This window comes from Athene noctua, chromosome 1 (assembly GCF_965140245.1).
Source record: "Athene noctua chromosome 1, bAthNoc1.hap1.1, whole genome shotgun sequence".
In the NCBI taxonomy this organism is placed as follows: domain Eukaryota; kingdom Metazoa; phylum Chordata; class Aves; order Strigiformes; family Strigidae; genus Athene; species Athene noctua.
In genome coordinates, this window is record NC_134037.1 from 54061058 (window position 1) to 54080084 (window position 19027).

Sequence of the window (19027 nt, forward strand, 5' to 3'; positions counted from 1 at the left end):
CCTGCTTCTCTTTGAATAGAGTGAAAAGCTATATTTTGCCACAGTCCTGCCCTCTCTACTTGGCTTTTTTCATTGTGTTTTACTTTCCAAGTCCAGTATAGCAGTGGGCCATATAGAGCTCTAGACTGTCCAGTTATTCCCATTAAGTTCCTTAACTTAAGACCTTATGTGCTGGGGGTTAGTAACCAGATATTCTAGATAAGGCTTACCGTACATTAAAATGCCTTTATTTTAGCAAATCCTCAAAGAACTAAAATGAATTCTAGGCAACACATTAATTCCAGAATACATTAAAATTTCTCCTTTAAAAAATAACTAGCATAATAATAAATTTACAGAAAGTTTTCTCTGTCTTTTGCAATTAATGTTCAGTTGCATTGGAAAAAAAGCCCACGTTATTCTTAAAGTAAAAAAATTGCAAGCTCAGAAAGCGATTTAGCAAATTTCAACCACCTTTTATTCTTAAATAATCATCCACTGAATTGGAATTGTGTCTCATCTGATAGCTTGAAAAAATGTCTTTTCATCTATTTGAAATCTGAGGTATTAAACTTGAAACACAACTGTAACATGAAAACACAAGACTAACATTTATTACTACTAGTGCTATTATAAAATCTCACCATAAATCTCTTCCTCTTGTCCTTTATAATGGCATTCTTAAACACAGAAGAATACTGATTTTTTATTTTAGTCTTGGGGATAAGGGTAAAAGTGAAAACAGAAAACTAGTCTTACCCCGTGAAAAAATACAAAAAAGAATACAAGGGAAACTGTCAAGGAGGAAATACCTTGACTGTAACCTTCCAGACACTTTCTCCTTCCATGTTTCCCTTTGCAAACTGTGCTTCATCCTCTCTGCTGAAACCCACCAGTTCCCTGCACAGTGGTGACACAGGATGTATTCTCAGACAAGCTGCACAGCCAAGACATGCTCTCATCCTTTCAAAAATCAAGTGCAAGCTTTATTCAAAGGCAATCCAGACATGCCAGCTTGGAGGCTTCAGCTGCCATGGTAGTTTTATTGACCTGATGGTCAGGTGTTTTGATTATTCAGGCACCTGTCTGAACATTTTTCGTGACTTTCTTTTGGACTTTGATGGACATTGCACGTGCCAGTTCAACTTCTCCTGACAACATACACAGCTGATCTGAGAACACTCCACTGTCCCTGGCATGTCTACATCTGTCTTCCCAGGCTGTGAATCCTAGTCACATCTGACTAGAGCACAACCCATGCTAGCCTCCTTTGAAGCACCGATCTATCTTCTCAGCTACTTCCACCTGATCTTTCTGGCAAAAACATCACTGTGCCTTAAAACAAAAAAATAAATGCCTTCAGACCAAAAATGTCATGGAAAAGCTGTCTCCACAAAGATAGTAGGGCACACCTTGTTATAGTTTGCATATTAACATCTCTCAGGCAGTTTGTGGTCAGTAGGCACTCCAGGGACTCTGATATGATCACAATACTTTCAAGGTGACTCCCTACCTGCAAACCCACTGTCACAGAGAAATTTTTGCCAGGCACATCACATAGGAACTGAACTGTTCTTTACAACTTGTGGTGCATGTACCATGCGTGCCTTTTTGGGAACATAACCAGCTAGGAGAGTGGGCCATCTTAGGCCTATCCACTCTTAGTGAGCGTCTCAAATGCTACTGGCGATATTTCTTCCAGTATAACAGCTAGTATGAGCAGATTTTTTAAATCCTGAATGTCTGCTGACATTTTGAGCATGAAGAGCCAAATGCAGTTTGTGTTGCTGCTCTATCTACTAAGCTGGCACTGGTAAATGTTAAATGTAAATCAAGTGTAAAGGTGAATAAAAACAAAAACCTTCGTGTGTAAGCTGTAGCAGACTGTTTCTCTTAGATGTTTTTCCTCGTACCATTCCCTCCCTGGATGCCAGTCATATCCACATTTACATTATCTTAAATGGGAGTTGAAGCCCATAGCCCACAGCCTAAACTGTGCTCTGTGGTATCAGAAACATTTTACAGCAGTGCAATACAACTACTTATATAAACTACACCCTTACGATGTTCTGTGCAGTGACTAGCAGTGAGTTGACCCATTCCAAGAGGGAGTGGCTCTGTGTTTTCTTTGGATGAAAAGCTCAGAGACATGTGAGTTGCCTCCAGTTCTGGAGCCAGAAGTTGGGATATTAAATAATACTGAATTTCTTCTTGCAGAAGGAATCTTTTATACCAGTTATTGGGAGCACTCACTTCACCAAAAATATTAGTGTGAGGGTCTTATTCATTACTGAATTCTGGGAATTATATGACTCTTTGGTTTCCCCTGTTTAGAGGCAAGAGTGTGGCTTTGAGGCACTAGAAGCAATGTTGGGTTTGGTACTCATAACACCATTTGCAGTAAAATGACACCTAAGTTGCAAAGCTGCTGACAGAAGGAGAAGGGATTTGGGGCAGTAGATCTGAGATTCAGACTTTCTGAAGATAGAGTCAATGGAGCTATGGACCTTCTCTAAGGCACTTTGAGGAGGCAAGACATCACTGAACAGTGCTGCAGGTGATGGTATATAATATCAAACATATGCAGGAGATTTCTTGTTCTGGATTTCCAGCTTCTCTAGCCATGAACATCTTGGGATGAGTAAGCCTCCTGAGCAGAGCCAGGAATACACTGAGCAATAAATAGTGGTGCTTGTCAGCATTTTAAACATCTGAATATAGGAAAGGAAACTTCTAGGTTGATTCTTCCTTTTTCTAATTGTTCTTTTCCTTCTTTCACCAGTCACTTCATTTCAGCTTCACTCTCCCTGCCTCTTTTTCCACTCTTTCTTATCATCTTCATTTCAATTTTGTAGCCTGCCTCAGGTTTTTATCTTTTTTTTTACCTTAAATTTTTCGTAACATATCTTCCCATTTTTACTCTACTCTTCCTACTCATCTCTGATAATAAAAGTGGAATTAATGTGATGTTTACAAGCTTTCTAGCAATCACCCTGCTTAAATATTGTATTTCCTCCCTAATCCTCTTTGCCTCCTTTGTTTAGACTACAAGCTTATCAAGTCAGGGACCATTTCTCCTTCATGTCTGTACTACTGAGGATAAAAGGGCCCTATTTTCAAATGCCTCCCAGTGTTAAAAAAAAATAACTAAACCACCAATCATAATAGTAAGAAGTATTTAAAAAAGCTGTCTACCATTCAGTATGACCTTGGTACCCTGATAAAAATGACTTAGAAGCCAATAAGACTTCAGCCCTTAAGTGTTTAAGTCATTTTTGGAAATGGCCAAGTATCCAAAAGTTTTAAAGTATAGTCAAGTCTCTAGACAACTGCTAATTTTTGAAATGTTTTCATTGAGGTAAAATGCTAAAAGATTATATGCAATGAATATTCAATGCAAACAATTAATACAACAGGATGTTGTGAAGATTCCCTGACCTTTTAATGCTAAGGAATGGTAAAATTCAGGTCACCCTACCTGCATCCCCAGCTGAATGCACAGCACTGTCATATGCTGCTGAACTGTGCTGGAAGTCTTGCAGGTTTTGAGACCATAACTTCACATTCTCATCCATTGGGGTCGTAGCCTGTGTTACTGTCATGGTAGCACTTACAGCCTCTGCAGTCTTCACTTTAGCTTGCTCCAAACGCTCTCTGGCCTCCACTACAAAATAAATAGGGGATGAGAAGAAATGAACTCTCTCAAAGATTCAAGTGAGCTATAACCAGTACTTAGAGGGTGGTGAGGCTCAGGGGATTCTACCTTCTGCAGAATGGGGACCCAAACTTTCTTGGTTAGTTTTCTCTTTATTTCCACAGGGAACATTCAAAACTTCCTGTAGTTGGTCTACAGTTACATTAATTCTTAAAATTTAACACATTCTCATTTCCATTCTAGATTGTTAGAAATTTTCAGTGTAATTGGATTTTGATGGGTGTTATATAGCCAATGAAGTTGGAACAGATATGAAAAAATGCATTGTTTTTCATCAGGTTTTTAAAAGAAAATGCATGTATTTGTTGAATATTTTTCACAAAAGTTATTTTTCGAGGAGACCCAAGACACTGAAGTGGTTTTGTTTTTTCATAGCTGGCTTTTTTTTTTTTTTTTTTTTTTTGAGTTGCCACTACTGTATTTGTAAAACCTGTTGTATTTTGCATATGATAATGTCTTGGCAGTAAAACCCAGCCATTTTTAGTTGAAGTTAATGAAGAAATCTTGACCATGTCAGCTTTGAATACCTTCAGATATACTTGCTGGATGCTCTATGATGTCTCTTTTCTGAAAAACTAAGGTGAGGTTTTGTCAATCAAGACTATTAGTAATTGCCTCTCAAATACTCTACATGCCAGATGTGATGTATATGTGAATTACATTTTGACTATCAATACAATAAATCCATGGACCTGTAGATTAACCAAGCAAAATATATAATTTCATTATTAAGATGTTAAAGCTGGATGTTTGCTATCTAGGTCTTGTAGTTTCAGTCAAATTCCTTTAGGCCTCCCTGGGACTGAAATCTTACCAACTTCATAGGCCATGTGCAAAGATAAAATATGCTCTTAAATTTATGGAGATAAAGCATCGTAAAGATGAAGTTCCTCTTACAACCTGGTTCTGCTGATTGCATTTTTGTGATGGCTCTCATCAGTTGGCTTCGCAGAGCATTCATTCTAGCAAGAGTGCCATTAACATGCTGGCTAGTGTCTGCAATGGTTAAATCGTTACCTGTAGGGAGAAAATAGGAGGTATAGTTGAGTGGCATCACAGTGGCATTTGAAAAGGTAAACTTTATCCTGTGGAGGTATGTTATTTAGTATTTAATACACCATAGGCAGCATACTATGACCTCTTTTAGTATAGGGCATACTAGCACTCTTGTCTTCACAGAAGCTAAAGGAAAAAGCAGCTTTGTACTCCCAGCCATTATTTACTTGCCACAACACGTCTTAGGAAAATCTGGAGACCTGTATCTCAGTCAGATACCAGAACTTCTGAGAATAGCTGCAACAAGTATACTGGAGAAGTTTTAAGGAACTCAGAATGCTCTGAAAAAACAGAGGTAATTTCTGTAATTTTAGAACTTTCTTTCATTTTTCAGTGAAATAAAGCCAAAATTCTTTAACATTTATTATTATCCTTCACTGGTGAAATCCAGCTTTCTGAATACTTAAGATGATGTGAACTGATTTCATCTGAACTACTTGATTGAGTATATTTACCTGTAAATAACTGTTTGCAGGATCACATATTTAAACAGTGGTTGTGTCTGAAATGGTCCTTTTGTGAATGAAATAAACTTTCAGCATCTGGCAGGATGACAAACATGAACTACTCAAACGGTGCCTGTGGCCGTTTCAAGTACTTTGTGTGGTAACTTTGATCAATACACTGTTCTGTTACAACACCAGTTCTGCCTTAGTGATGTGATTTTGAAATTTATTTTAATGTGCATGCTTATAAACTGGCTGGAAAAGTAGAAAGGATGTATATTTACTGTCATCTGCTGCCCGTTGTAGCTCCATGGCTCGGTTGAGAAGTTCTTCGCTTTTACCTTTATGGTAAATGATCTGAGTATCAATTCCAACAGCAGCCTACAAGTATGTTCCAGAAAAGAAAGCCAGAATAATGTTTATCAAATGATTTCTCTTTATCGTATTTGATTATGGACAACATATTACTTCATATAAATGCAACTGCAAAGTCACTGAAGTGTCATTTGCTTTATTAACATTTATGATTGGCAGTTAGATTGGAAAAGGAAGTCTGAAAAGCAAAATTTTCTGTAGATTGCAATTAAAGTTTAGAGAAATGTATGTTTTTCCAGACAACACTGAATAACAAAGATGCAGAAAGCACAGAAGTAAACTTAACTTATCAATTCCAGTATAGTCAACATGATATTCATGCTACATGTTAGGCACTGTGACCATTTCTACTATCAGCTCAGATGGATGATGAACACTTGCACTGCATGTTTTGCAGTTCAAAGTAGCATGCTGGAAGCAGAGGGCTGGGCTTGAAATCCCACATCTCCTTGGGGTTCAGGTCCCTGTAATCTAAATAAATCCTCTTGCTGTCCTGCTAATAAACTGCTGTTAGGTAGCATGTATATCAGTTAGAAACTGTATATGTACAAAAAACCATATAAAATATTTTACAGCAGCAAGGCCAGAGACAAAATTAGCATCCTCATTCCTGCACTGAGTGTGTGAGTGGGCTATTTGCCCCATTTTAACTTGACTTTCTATGAGAAACAGTAATGGTTCTGTTAGATGTCTTGACCACCTTTCCTGCCACATGATGCTCTGTGGAGTAGGAGGACTCAAGATCTAAATGTCAGCTTAGGTTCCTACAGGGCCAGGGAGTTGTCTGGAGTTTCACAGAAATGCCTCAGTTCAAGTGACAACACAGAGCAGCATCACCCTATACGTAGGGAGAGAAGAACCTGTTGTGTCTTTTTAAATAACAGGGGACTTTAGGCTGGCCAAATAATTAACCACCTAGGATTTAATTCAGGAAATAGTAGTTGAAGCAAAATGTTCAGTGAGAAGTTCAATGCTGACAGTTAAGCTAAATCTTGTTTTTTCTTTATACTTAGGTGTCTGAAGTGCCTGAAGCTTTGCAAAGTAAAAGCTGATAATATGAAAATTACTTACATCATTGACCCGGTTTGTTGTGTTCAGTGCCAGCAATGCAGCTTTATTAGCTTCTTCAATATAACTGGCAATATTTTCATACACATTGGAAGCATTTATTGCCCTTTGTACCAAACCATTTGCATCAACACCATACAAATTCCTGTCAAAAAGAGAGTAAAAGCAGGAAGAAACCAAACTGAATCCAAGTAGTTTCAAACTGATTAATTTTGTTAACATTCTGTGATTTTTGATGACATAATCACATACATAAATGTATTTGGCCTAAGTAGTATTTTTTTCATTGTATATGGCCATTTATGTCAAGCTGAAACAGATGAAAACTATGTGGATAGATGGTCTTTCCCAGTGGTTTAACTCTGGGAATTTTGCCCTTAGCATTTATGTAAGCAGCAACAAGTGACTACTGAGTTTTTATTCTTTTTTAATCTAGATTAGATATTCCATAAATCAACAGAATAACAGATCTATCGGTTGTCCTTCTTTAGGGATAACTCCTGCCCTTGAATGGAAAGATCTGTGTGTGCCAGTGATCAGGACAGCTGTATCACTGGGCTGTTTATGTTTTCCAAAAGCAGGTGGGAAAAGGGGGAGAATCAGATGAAGAACTGCCCAGGGTCACGAAACTTTGCAGAAAGTTAGATTTAGAAACCACAAGATGGCTTTGTTGGCATGGTTGAGCTTGATTTGCATATTAGGTGATAACTGGGTCTTCAGGGGAGATTCCAAACTGCAGTTGATTCAGGGCTCAACCTTCAGCTGTTAGCAACTTTGAATAAATATTATTTTTTTAGTATTTTTTGATAAACAGATTTTAGAGTATATGTTAGATATAGACTGTAAATATATATATACGCATATGCGTGTATTCACTTCAAAGTGTTTGCACACTGTGGGAGTATTAAGTTTCCAAGTTGAGTGTTGTTGCAAGAATTTCCTGCTATATTGCCCTAAGACAAAAGAATAAACTCTACCAAATAAAAGCCTAACAGGCCTATAAAGGAAACCCATAAACCCAAAATGATTTGAAGACAGGCAAAATGTTTGACAGGATTAAAGTTTGACTGTAGGACAGTCTTCTCAACAAACAAAACAGTCAGCACATTTCCATCTGGATGTTTTGTAATTATTTCTGTTTGCTTTCTGTTAAACTCCTAATGTATTGTACTTGGTAGTCATTTTAAAATTATTTTGGTAAGGCATGAAGGCTAGCCATATGTGGTATTTTCTTTCAAGTGATTCTGCTGCCCCCAGTTAGCTGATCTCAGACTCAAAACATATTGTTTGGTTTTTAGGCTGTCTAGTTTGTGTGGCATTATAGAACAGAGTTTCAGATGTCAGCTTTATACAATTGTATAAAAGAAAACCATCTGTTATTTCTTTCTCTATTTTAATCTCCTATCTAGGGCATACTAATATTAAGAAACAACTGGTATTTAGATAATATACTTGAAAAGTAGTTTTGAGTTTATCTTCCAAAAGCATATGTCAATGATGTTATTTAAGGTAGAATCTGTCGAAATATTTTATTTAAGAATTCATTTGTAGCAGTGTTTTTTCCGTGGATAGTCCCAATTGCAAATAAAGTAATATTTCAGATCTGTGTAGAAGTGGCTTTTTATTAAATTGGGGGCAAGTTGATGCATTTAGTGTCTTCCATCAAAATAGGAAGATTTACAGTAAGTTTTAGGTGTTACAGTAGGCCAATTTTACTGGGACACAACCTACCGAGTATCAGAACTGGTCCATCTATAAATCAGTTCTTGAACAAAAATAAACGTGAATCCCATTTTGTGGCCCATAATGCTAAGCATTTTTTTAATGTGAATGAATTTACTGACATGAGCTGCTTCTGCAAATGCCATTTAATCTTCCTGTATTATTTTACTTTTTAGTAATCTATCTTTCCTTGCTATGGGAAGAGAAAAACACACCAAATTAGAAAAGGGACAACGTCATGCTAGGTGTTTATTCTTTGAAAAGATTAATAGATTTTCCTTAGCTCAACTTCAGCTCTTCCCTCTGACCCTCATGACCAGTCCTTCCTTACATGACTTGACTTAACAGTGATTTGTTTAGTGCCTATTTGCAGACAGCTTATTTAATGTCACTGTGTTTCTTTGTGTCTTTTAGTTAATTCAGCTGTTCGGTCAGTAGCACTTATATGAACAGAGTCTGCTGAAGTTAAATTTTACCGGTCCAGCTCATCAGCAAGTCTTCTTAGGTTGTGTGCATGATGCATAGCCTTTTCTACCAAATCATCATCAAACAGAGACAGATTGGCTAGTTTTTCTTGCAATTCCTTTTTTGCTCCATCTATTTCTGCGTAGAACCCTGACACATTCTGAACAAAATATGGAAGGAAGGGAAGAAAATGAAAATTAAAAAAAATAATTTCTGTATTTTGGTTATTATATTTTATTTTACCCTTAATATAATGTTGTTGTTTTCTATTTATGTTATATTTTCAACAGCTTAAAAAGAGGAAAGACCTAAAACAATCTGTCCCATCAATGTCAGTATGGCAAGACAAATGCAGAAAGAGAAAAATAACGAAAATTCCAGAAATCCCTTAATCCCTTAGAGAGATATGTGTAAAATACAAAAGACAGACAGTTGAGAAATGTCTTACTATCTTTTATGTTTGCTCCAGAGTGGTGCTAATGACAAGTCTTTCAGAGTGAAGGGCTAATAGGTGGAGCAGTTAAATCAGATATTTGCAAAAAAACCTCACTGTGGTTCTTCTTAAATTGGGAGGTGGAACCCATCGTTTATTATTTCGATTTTTTACAGCTTCTCTGGGAAGACTGCAGGCCAGAAATGAGGTCTGGGACTTCTAAATGGTACCTATACAAGTAAACTAATAGTGCTGTTGTGGTTGGGTGTATGCATTATCCTCTTACTGCATGGGCCCTGGCATTGTTTCGACCCTGGTGCCCGGCCACTGTCGCAAACCTGCCTCCTCGGGGAACAGCATGGAGAAGTGCCTGTGATCTGGGAACAATTTGGCAATTGCTGGAGAGGTGCAGAGACTTTAGCTGTATGGCTGTGAGCTGTGCCACATGGTGGAAAACAGGCCCTGGCCCCTTTTTGTCTCCTTGCACAGAGACATCCCTCATACTAAGAAAATCAGTCCGCCTAAATACCACCTTAGTATGTATAGGCAAGGAGAAGTAGTATCCCTTTGCCTTACCCATACTTCTTCCTTATATGAAATACTTGTGGGGAAAGACCAAATGGGCCTGCATTCACCTTCTCTCCACTACACAAGCTTGCTGATATGGTTGGAGATTATACATGTGGCTTCAAAATACATGAAAAAAGGATGAAACAGAGGGAGAGAAAAAGGATGAGTGACTGAAGCGTGAATATACTTATTGCTGATGAGGATGGAAGAGGTATGATGTTCACATACTACTTCCGTCCATGCAATGTCAACATGCCCTATGTGTAAACTTACCCACGGGAGTGGGGGACCCAACATTATAAACTTCAGCAATTTGTTTTGCACAAAACACAGGAGAAAAAAGAATCATACTGCTTGCAGGGATGGTTATAAAGCAAGCTGTATTCTTTCCGTTTTCTCAAATTATTTTTTCAAAGAAAAATTAATGACTTTTGATATTTGCTTCTGTGTTAAAAAAAGAAGTGGGCAACTATGATCAAAACAAATATTTGTGGTGGATTTTAATTTGTCTTAAAATATCTCGAAATGTTAAAATAAAGCGCGCGTGCATGCACACACACACACAAAGCAGCTTTGGTAAATATTTTAGTTAGCAAAATCCCAGGTTTATTTTCTTCATTTTTTTTTATAGAAAGTCCAAAACCCTAAAATTTCTAAACATTTCCTACACTACCTTGTCTCATTCAAAACATTGGATACTAGTCTGCAGTTCCAGAAGAGGATTTCTATAAGATGATATGTTTATATGTTTTACACTCTTGACAGTGGCCAGTTTTAACACTGATATCTGCTCTCCTCTGGTCACTTGCAGGCACAAAAAAAGGAATTTAATATATAGTGCAGTCTTTTACCAGAGAATCTTTTGGCAGCTGCTTGTAATGAAATGATTGAGAACTCTACAACAAAATCCTTCATTCAGCTCTGCCTACAGCAAGGTGTCCTTATAATATAATTATTTTTCCAAGGCAGTAAAGTGTAATTACAGAGCTTTTCATCCAGGAAGATTTATACTTTTTTTGGGGGAATATTAATCAGTATTTCATTGAAGAAGTATAGAAAAGGAGAGGCTTTTGTTTAGTCATCTAAATACATGACTTAAAAGTTCAAAAAATCAGGACATATCATTTAAACAAGTCACTGAAACACCTACCTTTATTACCTCACTTAATTCAGAGTTGACCTTTTGTGGTCCTGTCAAAATAGTTGTGGCACTTAGCAGAATGCCATTCACTTCATCTATTTGCTCTTTTATTTTCTCATGTTGTTTCTACAAAAAATAAAATAAAATCACATCCAAACCCATCCATGCATTGCTAAAATACAGTGTTACCATTTTTCTCAAATTTATTAAAGTTAATTCGTAAGGTGAGGTATTGAACTAAATAGATTTTAGTCAAATTTGAAGTCTAAGTTTTTCCCAGACATCTCCAATAGCAGCATATTACAATGTGACTTTTGCATTCTATTGTCTTTGTGAAAGAAATGTTGTATTTTTTTAATTGATTAATTGCATTTTATATTACAGCATGAGCAATTATTGGAATGAAGCATCATTCAAGGCACTGCCAGCAGAGACAAATTAAACATGGCTTTTACATAGTGGTCTGGAGACTATATTTTTTCTGGAGGTTTTTTAAATCTACATTACAGAGATCTCTTTTCCTTGTCAATAGTAAAGCTAATGTGAACAATCTTTTTTTGTACAGCATCTGCCTTCATTGTGAGGAATAATGAAGATCCAACTGGTTAAAAACAGTGAACAATTGCAAGTACACACTTCAGGCTTTGCTTCATAAATGTGAGAGGAGCTGCAGCTTGGCACTGTAATTACTAAACAATGGAACAACAGAAGAGGCTTTGTACATAAGGATCCCAAGCTGCTTGTTGAAGAATTCACAAGAACAGCATACTTGATTTCTCTATTGAATTATTAGACCTTCCACATCAGCATGAACTTCTAGTGCTGCAAATTTCAAGAACTCAAAACTCAGCCACTGATGCTATGAAACCCAAAGGTTGGCCTGAATTTGCAAGATCATTCTTCAAATCACAAAACTACTCCCTAAACCCCTCTCCTTCAACATCCAAACAATTTCAGCCATTGAAATGAAAACAGTTCTCTTCAAAGGGTCCCAAATTGTTCTCTCTGTCATTTTCTTCCTTGCTGAAAAAATAAATGAAAAATTTTAGGTGGGACATTCTGGTTTTGCATCCCTTAAAGGAAACTAAATAAAACAGAGAGAGTCATAAAACTGCTGAGAGGAAAAAAACCAGTTTTTTTGTATGACTGATGGACTGGGTACTTTTCTGGGATAAGAGATCTGAAAATTCAATTTCCTTATCCGCCAGATGGGATTTGAACCTAATACCACCACTTACAGGCAAACATGCCCCCCTTCCGTGATGCAGGGGACAGGTCTCCTCTGGAGTGATTACTTTGCTCAAAATACCGTAACTGTTCATTTCAAAGGAGCATGAGGGAAAACTGCTGTAGCCTTATAGCTAGGCTGTTCACCTGGCAAGTAGGAAACCCATTTTCAAGGTATCTGTTGTGGAGCAGTTAGAGAATGGATTTGTGTGTGAAGATGAACGGACAGTCATCAGCTTTTCCTGAAAATATGGGGATGCATTTTGTTTAAAGGGGACAGAGAGAAAGTTTGGACAAGACAGAGAATGCACTCAGGCCAGGACATGAATGCAGTTCAGAGTCTGCATAAATAATTGTTTTAATAGAATATAATTACATTTGTGAGCATGAAGTTCTTCCAGTCCTTCCATAAATCAGTATATAATAAGTGAAACAAACCCACCACAATATTTATAGTAGCTATGCTACATGACATTTTAAGCTTCTTGAGTTTGTTGTAATACATCTTCCTAGTTTAGGCATTAGTATCCATCTCTTCCTTGGCTTGCTGAGAGTTGCCAAAAGTTGATTTATTTTCATGCCATGAATGAATAATAGTACCTTGCACTTCCACAACTTATTTCTTAGAATTGGAGAGTCAAACTCATCCTGCTGAGTGGTCCAAGAAATTCTTTTTTGGTGTGGTGATTCCTGAATCTAAATTGTTTGCAATCTACTATTTTAAGCACCACCAGAGATGGAGCGTTCACAGACAACAGTTATGATAAATGTACTGCATAGTACCTCACGCCTTTGAAGACTGGCTGTGTTTTCCTTATTTATATCCTCTGTTTGTATAACATAGTCAAGCGCCTGGTCTAATGCCTCCTCCAGGTCTAACAGCTTCACATCCTGTTCGCTGAGCTGCTCCAGCACATCAGATACTAGAGATCTGGTGTCATTGTACCTCTCGTGAAGCTCTTCAACTTGCTGTAGCACTGGGAGAAAAATCAGAGACTAATGATTAACCCAAAGCTTAGGTTTCTGACAAAACTTACCTATGCAACAATTTCTGTTGCTGTTACTCAGGGGACAGTAAAAGCTCACCTGAGAGATCATATAGCTAGATCTTAATTTTCTCTCCTCTTTTGAAAAGGAAAGATGCCTTTCATTTTAGTATCTCATTTTAATCCCATTAATTCCCCCTCTCAAGTAGCTTCTCCTAAAATAAATCGGGTTTGTTTTTCCTTGCTCTTTGTTTTTCATTGTCACAGCTAACCAGGCTATTCTGGAGAAGACAGTCCTTATGTCCTGGGGCTCTGACTCATGTTCACCAAACTGTGAGAGTTAGGCTGCCATTCTTTCCCATACCAGCAGTTTTTCTCACCGTCCCATGGCAGAGCTCCCGGCAGGGGAAGGAAGACATTCACAAGAGCAATTCCAGCCCTGGCATGAACCATCCTAAGCAGCTGTCACTGAGGTGCTGCAGTGCATAGGCACACACAGACACACACATATTTTTCTGCCCATTCCACCACTGGGGCAGGAAGCACTGGCAGAGACTTGGGGCAGACATTAGGAAGCAGCAGCATCTTCAGCACACGAGTCGATGCTTGTCAAGCTCCTGCTGGTCCTCCCCAGAGGTTTAGCAGTATATCCAGGCTGCCTGGCCTGTGCCAGCTGCGCATCAAAATGTGGGTGAATGGAAAATAGACTTAAAACTCACACTCCTCAGCTGCGTTTTCCTCCTCATCTGCAAGTTGCCTCTGATTAGTGAAAGGTTTACGGCGTTTGATCTCCTTCAGCATCTCCTCAGCTGCATTCAGCTTCTGGGCAATTTCCTCAGGGCTCAGCTCTTGTTGAATTGCATAGTATTTCATCTTGGTGCTGATTTCTGTGGGAAGAAGGAACAGATGGTCAATCCAGCATGATTACAGTGAAGTAAATACTGTGGAATACTTCTGTGAATCCAAATCATGCTGATGGCAAAAGAAAGTTTTAATTATCTTCCAACTCTATAGTAGATAATTATTATGTTTTATTCAGTCTTAAAATCAAACCTGTAAATAAATCACACTTTCTGGCATATGTGGAGGTCTCATCTGAAGAAGATGAGATTAAGCAGGCATGGGTTGCTTGCATCATTTGGCTTGGCAGTTCTTACAGGCTGGGATCATCATTTTATTCTGAATTCTATGACATATAGCAGAATGGGGCTTTTGTCCAGGGTCATGGTTTTTAAGGGCTGCTGCAAAAATATTATGTTTATTAAATAACAACAATGGCAGAGACTGAAGTAACCTCTTTTTCCACCTGAAGAAGTCTGAGGAACCCTGAAGAGGTAACATATGGAATCTGCCCTGATACTGCCTAGCTGGTTTGGAGATAGATACTATTCGAAGGTTTTGGTCTCAGTTCAAAAAACGCTGTTTGATCCCTGCAGCTCAAATAGAGTTTACCCATCACCAGTGTAGGCATTACAAAGTTTACCCACTTTTCATTCCCTGGCCTCAAATACCAGTCACCTCCTCTTTTATGCCCTATTAGTGAGTAGCTGTGACTTGGATTCATCACTGCTTTTGTGGATAACCAGAACTGGCAAAGCCAGCATTATGCATCTGTAAGATTTTTATAGAAAATAGATGTGTAATTGTGGCACGACTGATTGTTTGTCAGGATGGCTTTGTATGCAGTTTCTTGCTGGCTCCTGAGCTTATTAGTGAAGCTTTAAAGGCTCATACTGAGCAGTAACCAATCATGACCAGCAGCTCCATGGATTTCTTTTTCCTTCTCATGCTGGTACATGCATGTGTGTGTGTGCACGCATATACTTTCCCTTCAGTAAAGAGTGGCTTGTCTTCTACACGGGTGATGCCCCTGTAGAAGAACAGTTTTGAGCATGGTAGAAATAATTTTCACCTACTTGTCTCCAACCGCTTTCTGGGTGAACAAGCAGTCTCTTTTTATTCACAGCCATGGGTGTTGCTTCTTCTATGATATCTCAACCTGATTGTGTTATTTGTGTGCCAAACTAGATACATATCTGCCTTCTGTGGTTCTTGTCCTGCCCCAAACCAATTAACAGTACAAAAGAACAATCTACAGAGGTCAACTGTGATTGTTAGTGACATACAATGAGGCTCATGCTGATGCTTTTGCTCAATAATTGTAGAAATAAAGTGTGGTGGATGGCCAGACAGCCAAAGGTGATTTAGCATCACAGGTGTAAGAAGGTAGTACAAATGTAACATCCTATCAGCCTGGTCTCAGCCTGCCTCTTTTGTGTGATGGGATATGTTAACTTAACTATGTTTGTTGAAATAAAGTAATGGTTGAGGCACCCATAGAGATAACAATAACCACGGATAACAGTTGATATGTAACCACTCTTCCTTACACAGGTTGCCACAGAGCCTGCTATAATTGCTCTAAGACAGAACTACTCAGGTCTGTTAATCAAGTATTTCTGTTGAAAAAGGGCTGCTTAACCTCAACTGCCAGTCAGCCTTTCTGTTCTTGTGTCATATACAGCTTTTGTGTACTGTTGACTTTGCCAAAGACTGGGGAAAATCAGTGTGCAAGATGGAGGCTTTCATGATGCAGTTGTATAGGGGACAGGGATGCTTCTGAGTACATTCACTTGGGGTTTTATTGCTTTCTGTAGGTACCAAAGAAAAGGCTGCAATTAGTTTAATCTCAGTTTTATATAACAGCATGATAATGATATGTCATAGGTATTCCAGATAAAGATGATCATCTCTGACTAGGAAATATTTTTAAGTGCAATTGTGCTCTGGAAAGTGTTCACTGTTGTCATTTATCCTTTGATATACAGGACAGTAAAAATTCTTGTAGATGCAAGAGGTTTTGCAGGCTCTAAATATAAAAAAAGTTAATCAGGGAAGGTGTAAAATATATACATTTACAGTGAGAGAGAATTTATGTTTTGAAATTTGTGCTAGTTCTAGAGATGCTTTTATTGCCCAAGGATGGACTTCATAAGTTTTATCTTCATCCCCTCACATCATCTGGACAGATGAGGATGACACTGAGACAACAGGTGACAGTTTGTCCCAACATTTTAACATGAAAAGGCTCTTGGTTTCACTATTTTCCTAATTTTGGAAGATCTTCATCATCATGTTTACCTCTCTTACTGTGAAACAGCATCACTATAACCATTTCTGATGGTCTGCACTAGCCACATGGTTTACAGTTCTGCCTTTCACTTTTACTAGAGGCAGCGCTTTCTTTGTGGAAAAGGAAGGCAATGGGAATGCAGTTTTCCAATTCTACATCTGTATTTCAGAAAAAAAAAAATGAGGACAACAGCTAGCCTGTAATGCTCTGTAGTTGTATCTGGGCCCAAACTCAATTGGAAATTCTAGTCAGATGAAGCAATAAGCAGCTTGAAAAGAAGATCACCCCCACTTCCCACACTGATCTTGGGGAAGCAATAAATTCACCAAGTTATTTACCATTCAGTGTCCTTTACTTTTTAGAAGCAGATGCATGAAGTTACATGAACCACCACAACAGTTTAGCAACAGTTTGCTAAAAGACAAAAACTGGATTTAAAGTAACACTCACTGTGTTATCACCAAAGTTAGCCAGACCTAACCGACTGCCATTGGTTCAATAGGGAAAGCACCATTTTTAAAAAACCTGTCTAGCTATTCATATGGCCTCCATTATTTATAAGCAGGATGGAAAAAGTGCACTTGCATAAAACTGATGACAAGAGAGACCCAGAGCACATCTTGTGCTTGTGTGTGTGTCTCCATCCAGCCCCAATCTGATACTAACATTTTTACCACAGGCGTATAGAAATACCTTGAGCAGCTATTGAAACAAGTGTTTAATGTAAACCTATTTACTATTATTTTGCTCTGTCAAAGAGAGAAAAAAGAAAGAGTAACTCTTGTTCTAGGTGTCAGACCAGGTCAGCCCATGGTGTCAATGGTCTTTTGAGAGACAAGTTTTTGTCAGGGCATTGTAGGCTTCCGAAGTCTTATGTGAGGGTTGCTTTGCGAGAGTGCCCAGGTGCTATGACATTGTTTTTGCTGGAGGTTTCGTTAATACATGCTTGACACTGAGCTGAACCAGAAAGAAATCTATTTACCTTGAATGTTATCCCTCATATTACTGAGCTGCTGCACAAGCTGAGTAGCACGGTTGTTGGTCTCCATGGTTTCCTTCAGTATCAGTAGGCCCTTGCTGGATGCTTCATTTCCCTATGAATAAACCATGTGAGATAGACATTAGATTTCTTTTCAGATCCATATGTATGTGTGAAGATGAGCAGTGTAAACACACATTTTGCTTTCTCCTGATGAGTATGTGAAAGTCCATTTATCATATAAAGTGGTATTTACAGAGGTATTTGAAGTGAAGGTCTGTCTTGTCGGCATTTTCAGAATTTTAGAGTGAGAGATTAAAATCTCTCCCATATTTATCCATCATTTGCTGCAATCACATTGCCATAAATTATGTACAGTTGTAAAATGCCCATCTGCTGAGTTTCCTAGGCATTCAGAGAGGCTGGCTCATTTTGCTGGGTATGGCATTTCCTGAGTAAGCATATAGACTGAAGAACGAGGTGTCAGCTCACAACCATTTTTAGATCAGTGTCTCCCTCAAGTGAGGTCCCTAGCTCTGCAACTTGTTAAAATTAAGAAAAAGCATGAGGATTCAGAATACACTGAAGAGCACAACTACCCTCCTATACTAGATCACATTGGAGACTGTACTCTGCATTGTGTTCCCTTACATGTAAAGGAAATTAAGAGTTAACATGTCATAGTTATCATTTTCCAAGAAGGTCACTGACTTTGGGGGTCTTTAGGTTTAACTTTCACTGGTATTTCCCAGGAAAGAGAAAAAACTATGAGTTCTGTGCCACTGACATCTCCTGGACCCTTTGTGTGTGTGTGTACACATGTGTAAGTCTGAACCACAAGCTTAAGGTGATTCATGGTTCCTGCTGGGGCTGCATCAGCCAAAACTCCCACCGTAAAATTTGGAGTGGCCTGATATCTCATGAGCCAGCAGATGCTTGGCCTCTGGGTGCTCACTGTGTACCTGCTGAATCCTGCAGGCAGGGCTGCAGGGGCCAGCAGCAGCCATGACATGCCCACCCCCCCCGCTCTGTGGCTGAGGGCTTGCAGTGGCACCAGTTGGCACCTGAAGGCAGACCCAGGGCCACCATCTACATGGGTGGACACCCCAATAAAACAAGTAGAAAGGCTTATACAAATGGTTTTTTTTCTACTGACTTTTTTTTTTTTTTTTACTCTTTGAAGGGCAAGCACCATGGTTTTCTTTCGTATTCCTTTATTGCTATCAGGGTTTCTTGCTGTGCTGCTCAGCATTGCCACTTCATGCTTATTTTAAGCAACCCCTTCCTGTTTTTACACACACTTGCCTTTACATAATGCTCTTTCCTTGCCAGATTTTTCTTTAACTATTGAACACATGGGGAATTGCTGTGACAGGTTTACTGATTGCCATGAGTTGCTAGCAGCATGAGCTGCCATAAGCAAATGCAGCAGCATGTGTGAGGGGTGCTCTTATGGACCCTCAAATTCCCACTGATGTACAGAGGCTCATCCTGAAAGTTGGTAAGAGCTCAGGAAGGAAAGGTGCTTGGCTCTCCCAGCTTTCTGCCAAACATTCAGGATCAAGCTATGTGCTGGTTTACTCTAAGCTCATCCCGAGGAGACTCAGGGAGTTACAGGTCACATTTACTCTCCTCATTTAGCAGGAGGGTTTGCCTACAGTTGGTGCATTTATCCTGCCTTTAGGGTTTAGAGCAGAACCTGCAACAACCCCTCAGACACAGGGATGTGCAC

General features: G+C 38.7%; 1 protein-coding gene across 2 annotated transcripts in view; it reads right to left on the reverse strand.

The window, feature by feature from the left end:
* LAMA4 (laminin subunit alpha 4) overlaps positions 1-19027 on the reverse strand; it is a 113408-nt gene that overhangs the window by 41452 nt on the left and 52929 nt on the right. For both annotated transcript variants that reach the window (XM_074896177.1, XM_074896178.1), the window contains exons 9-17: positions 17299-17410; positions 13903-14070; positions 12981-13174; positions 10980-11096; positions 8838-8986; positions 6643-6784; positions 5481-5577; positions 4595-4711; positions 3458-3643 (exon numbers count right to left, since the gene is read on the reverse strand). In XM_074896177.1, the coding sequence (XP_074752278.1) occupies positions 3458-3643; positions 4595-4711; positions 5481-5577; positions 6643-6784; positions 8838-8986; positions 10980-11096; positions 12981-13174; positions 13903-14070; positions 17299-17410 (1282 nt within the window). The remainder of the gene's footprint in view (positions 1-3457; positions 3644-4594; positions 4712-5480; positions 5578-6642; positions 6785-8837; positions 8987-10979; positions 11097-12980; positions 13175-13902; positions 14071-17298; positions 17411-19027) is intronic.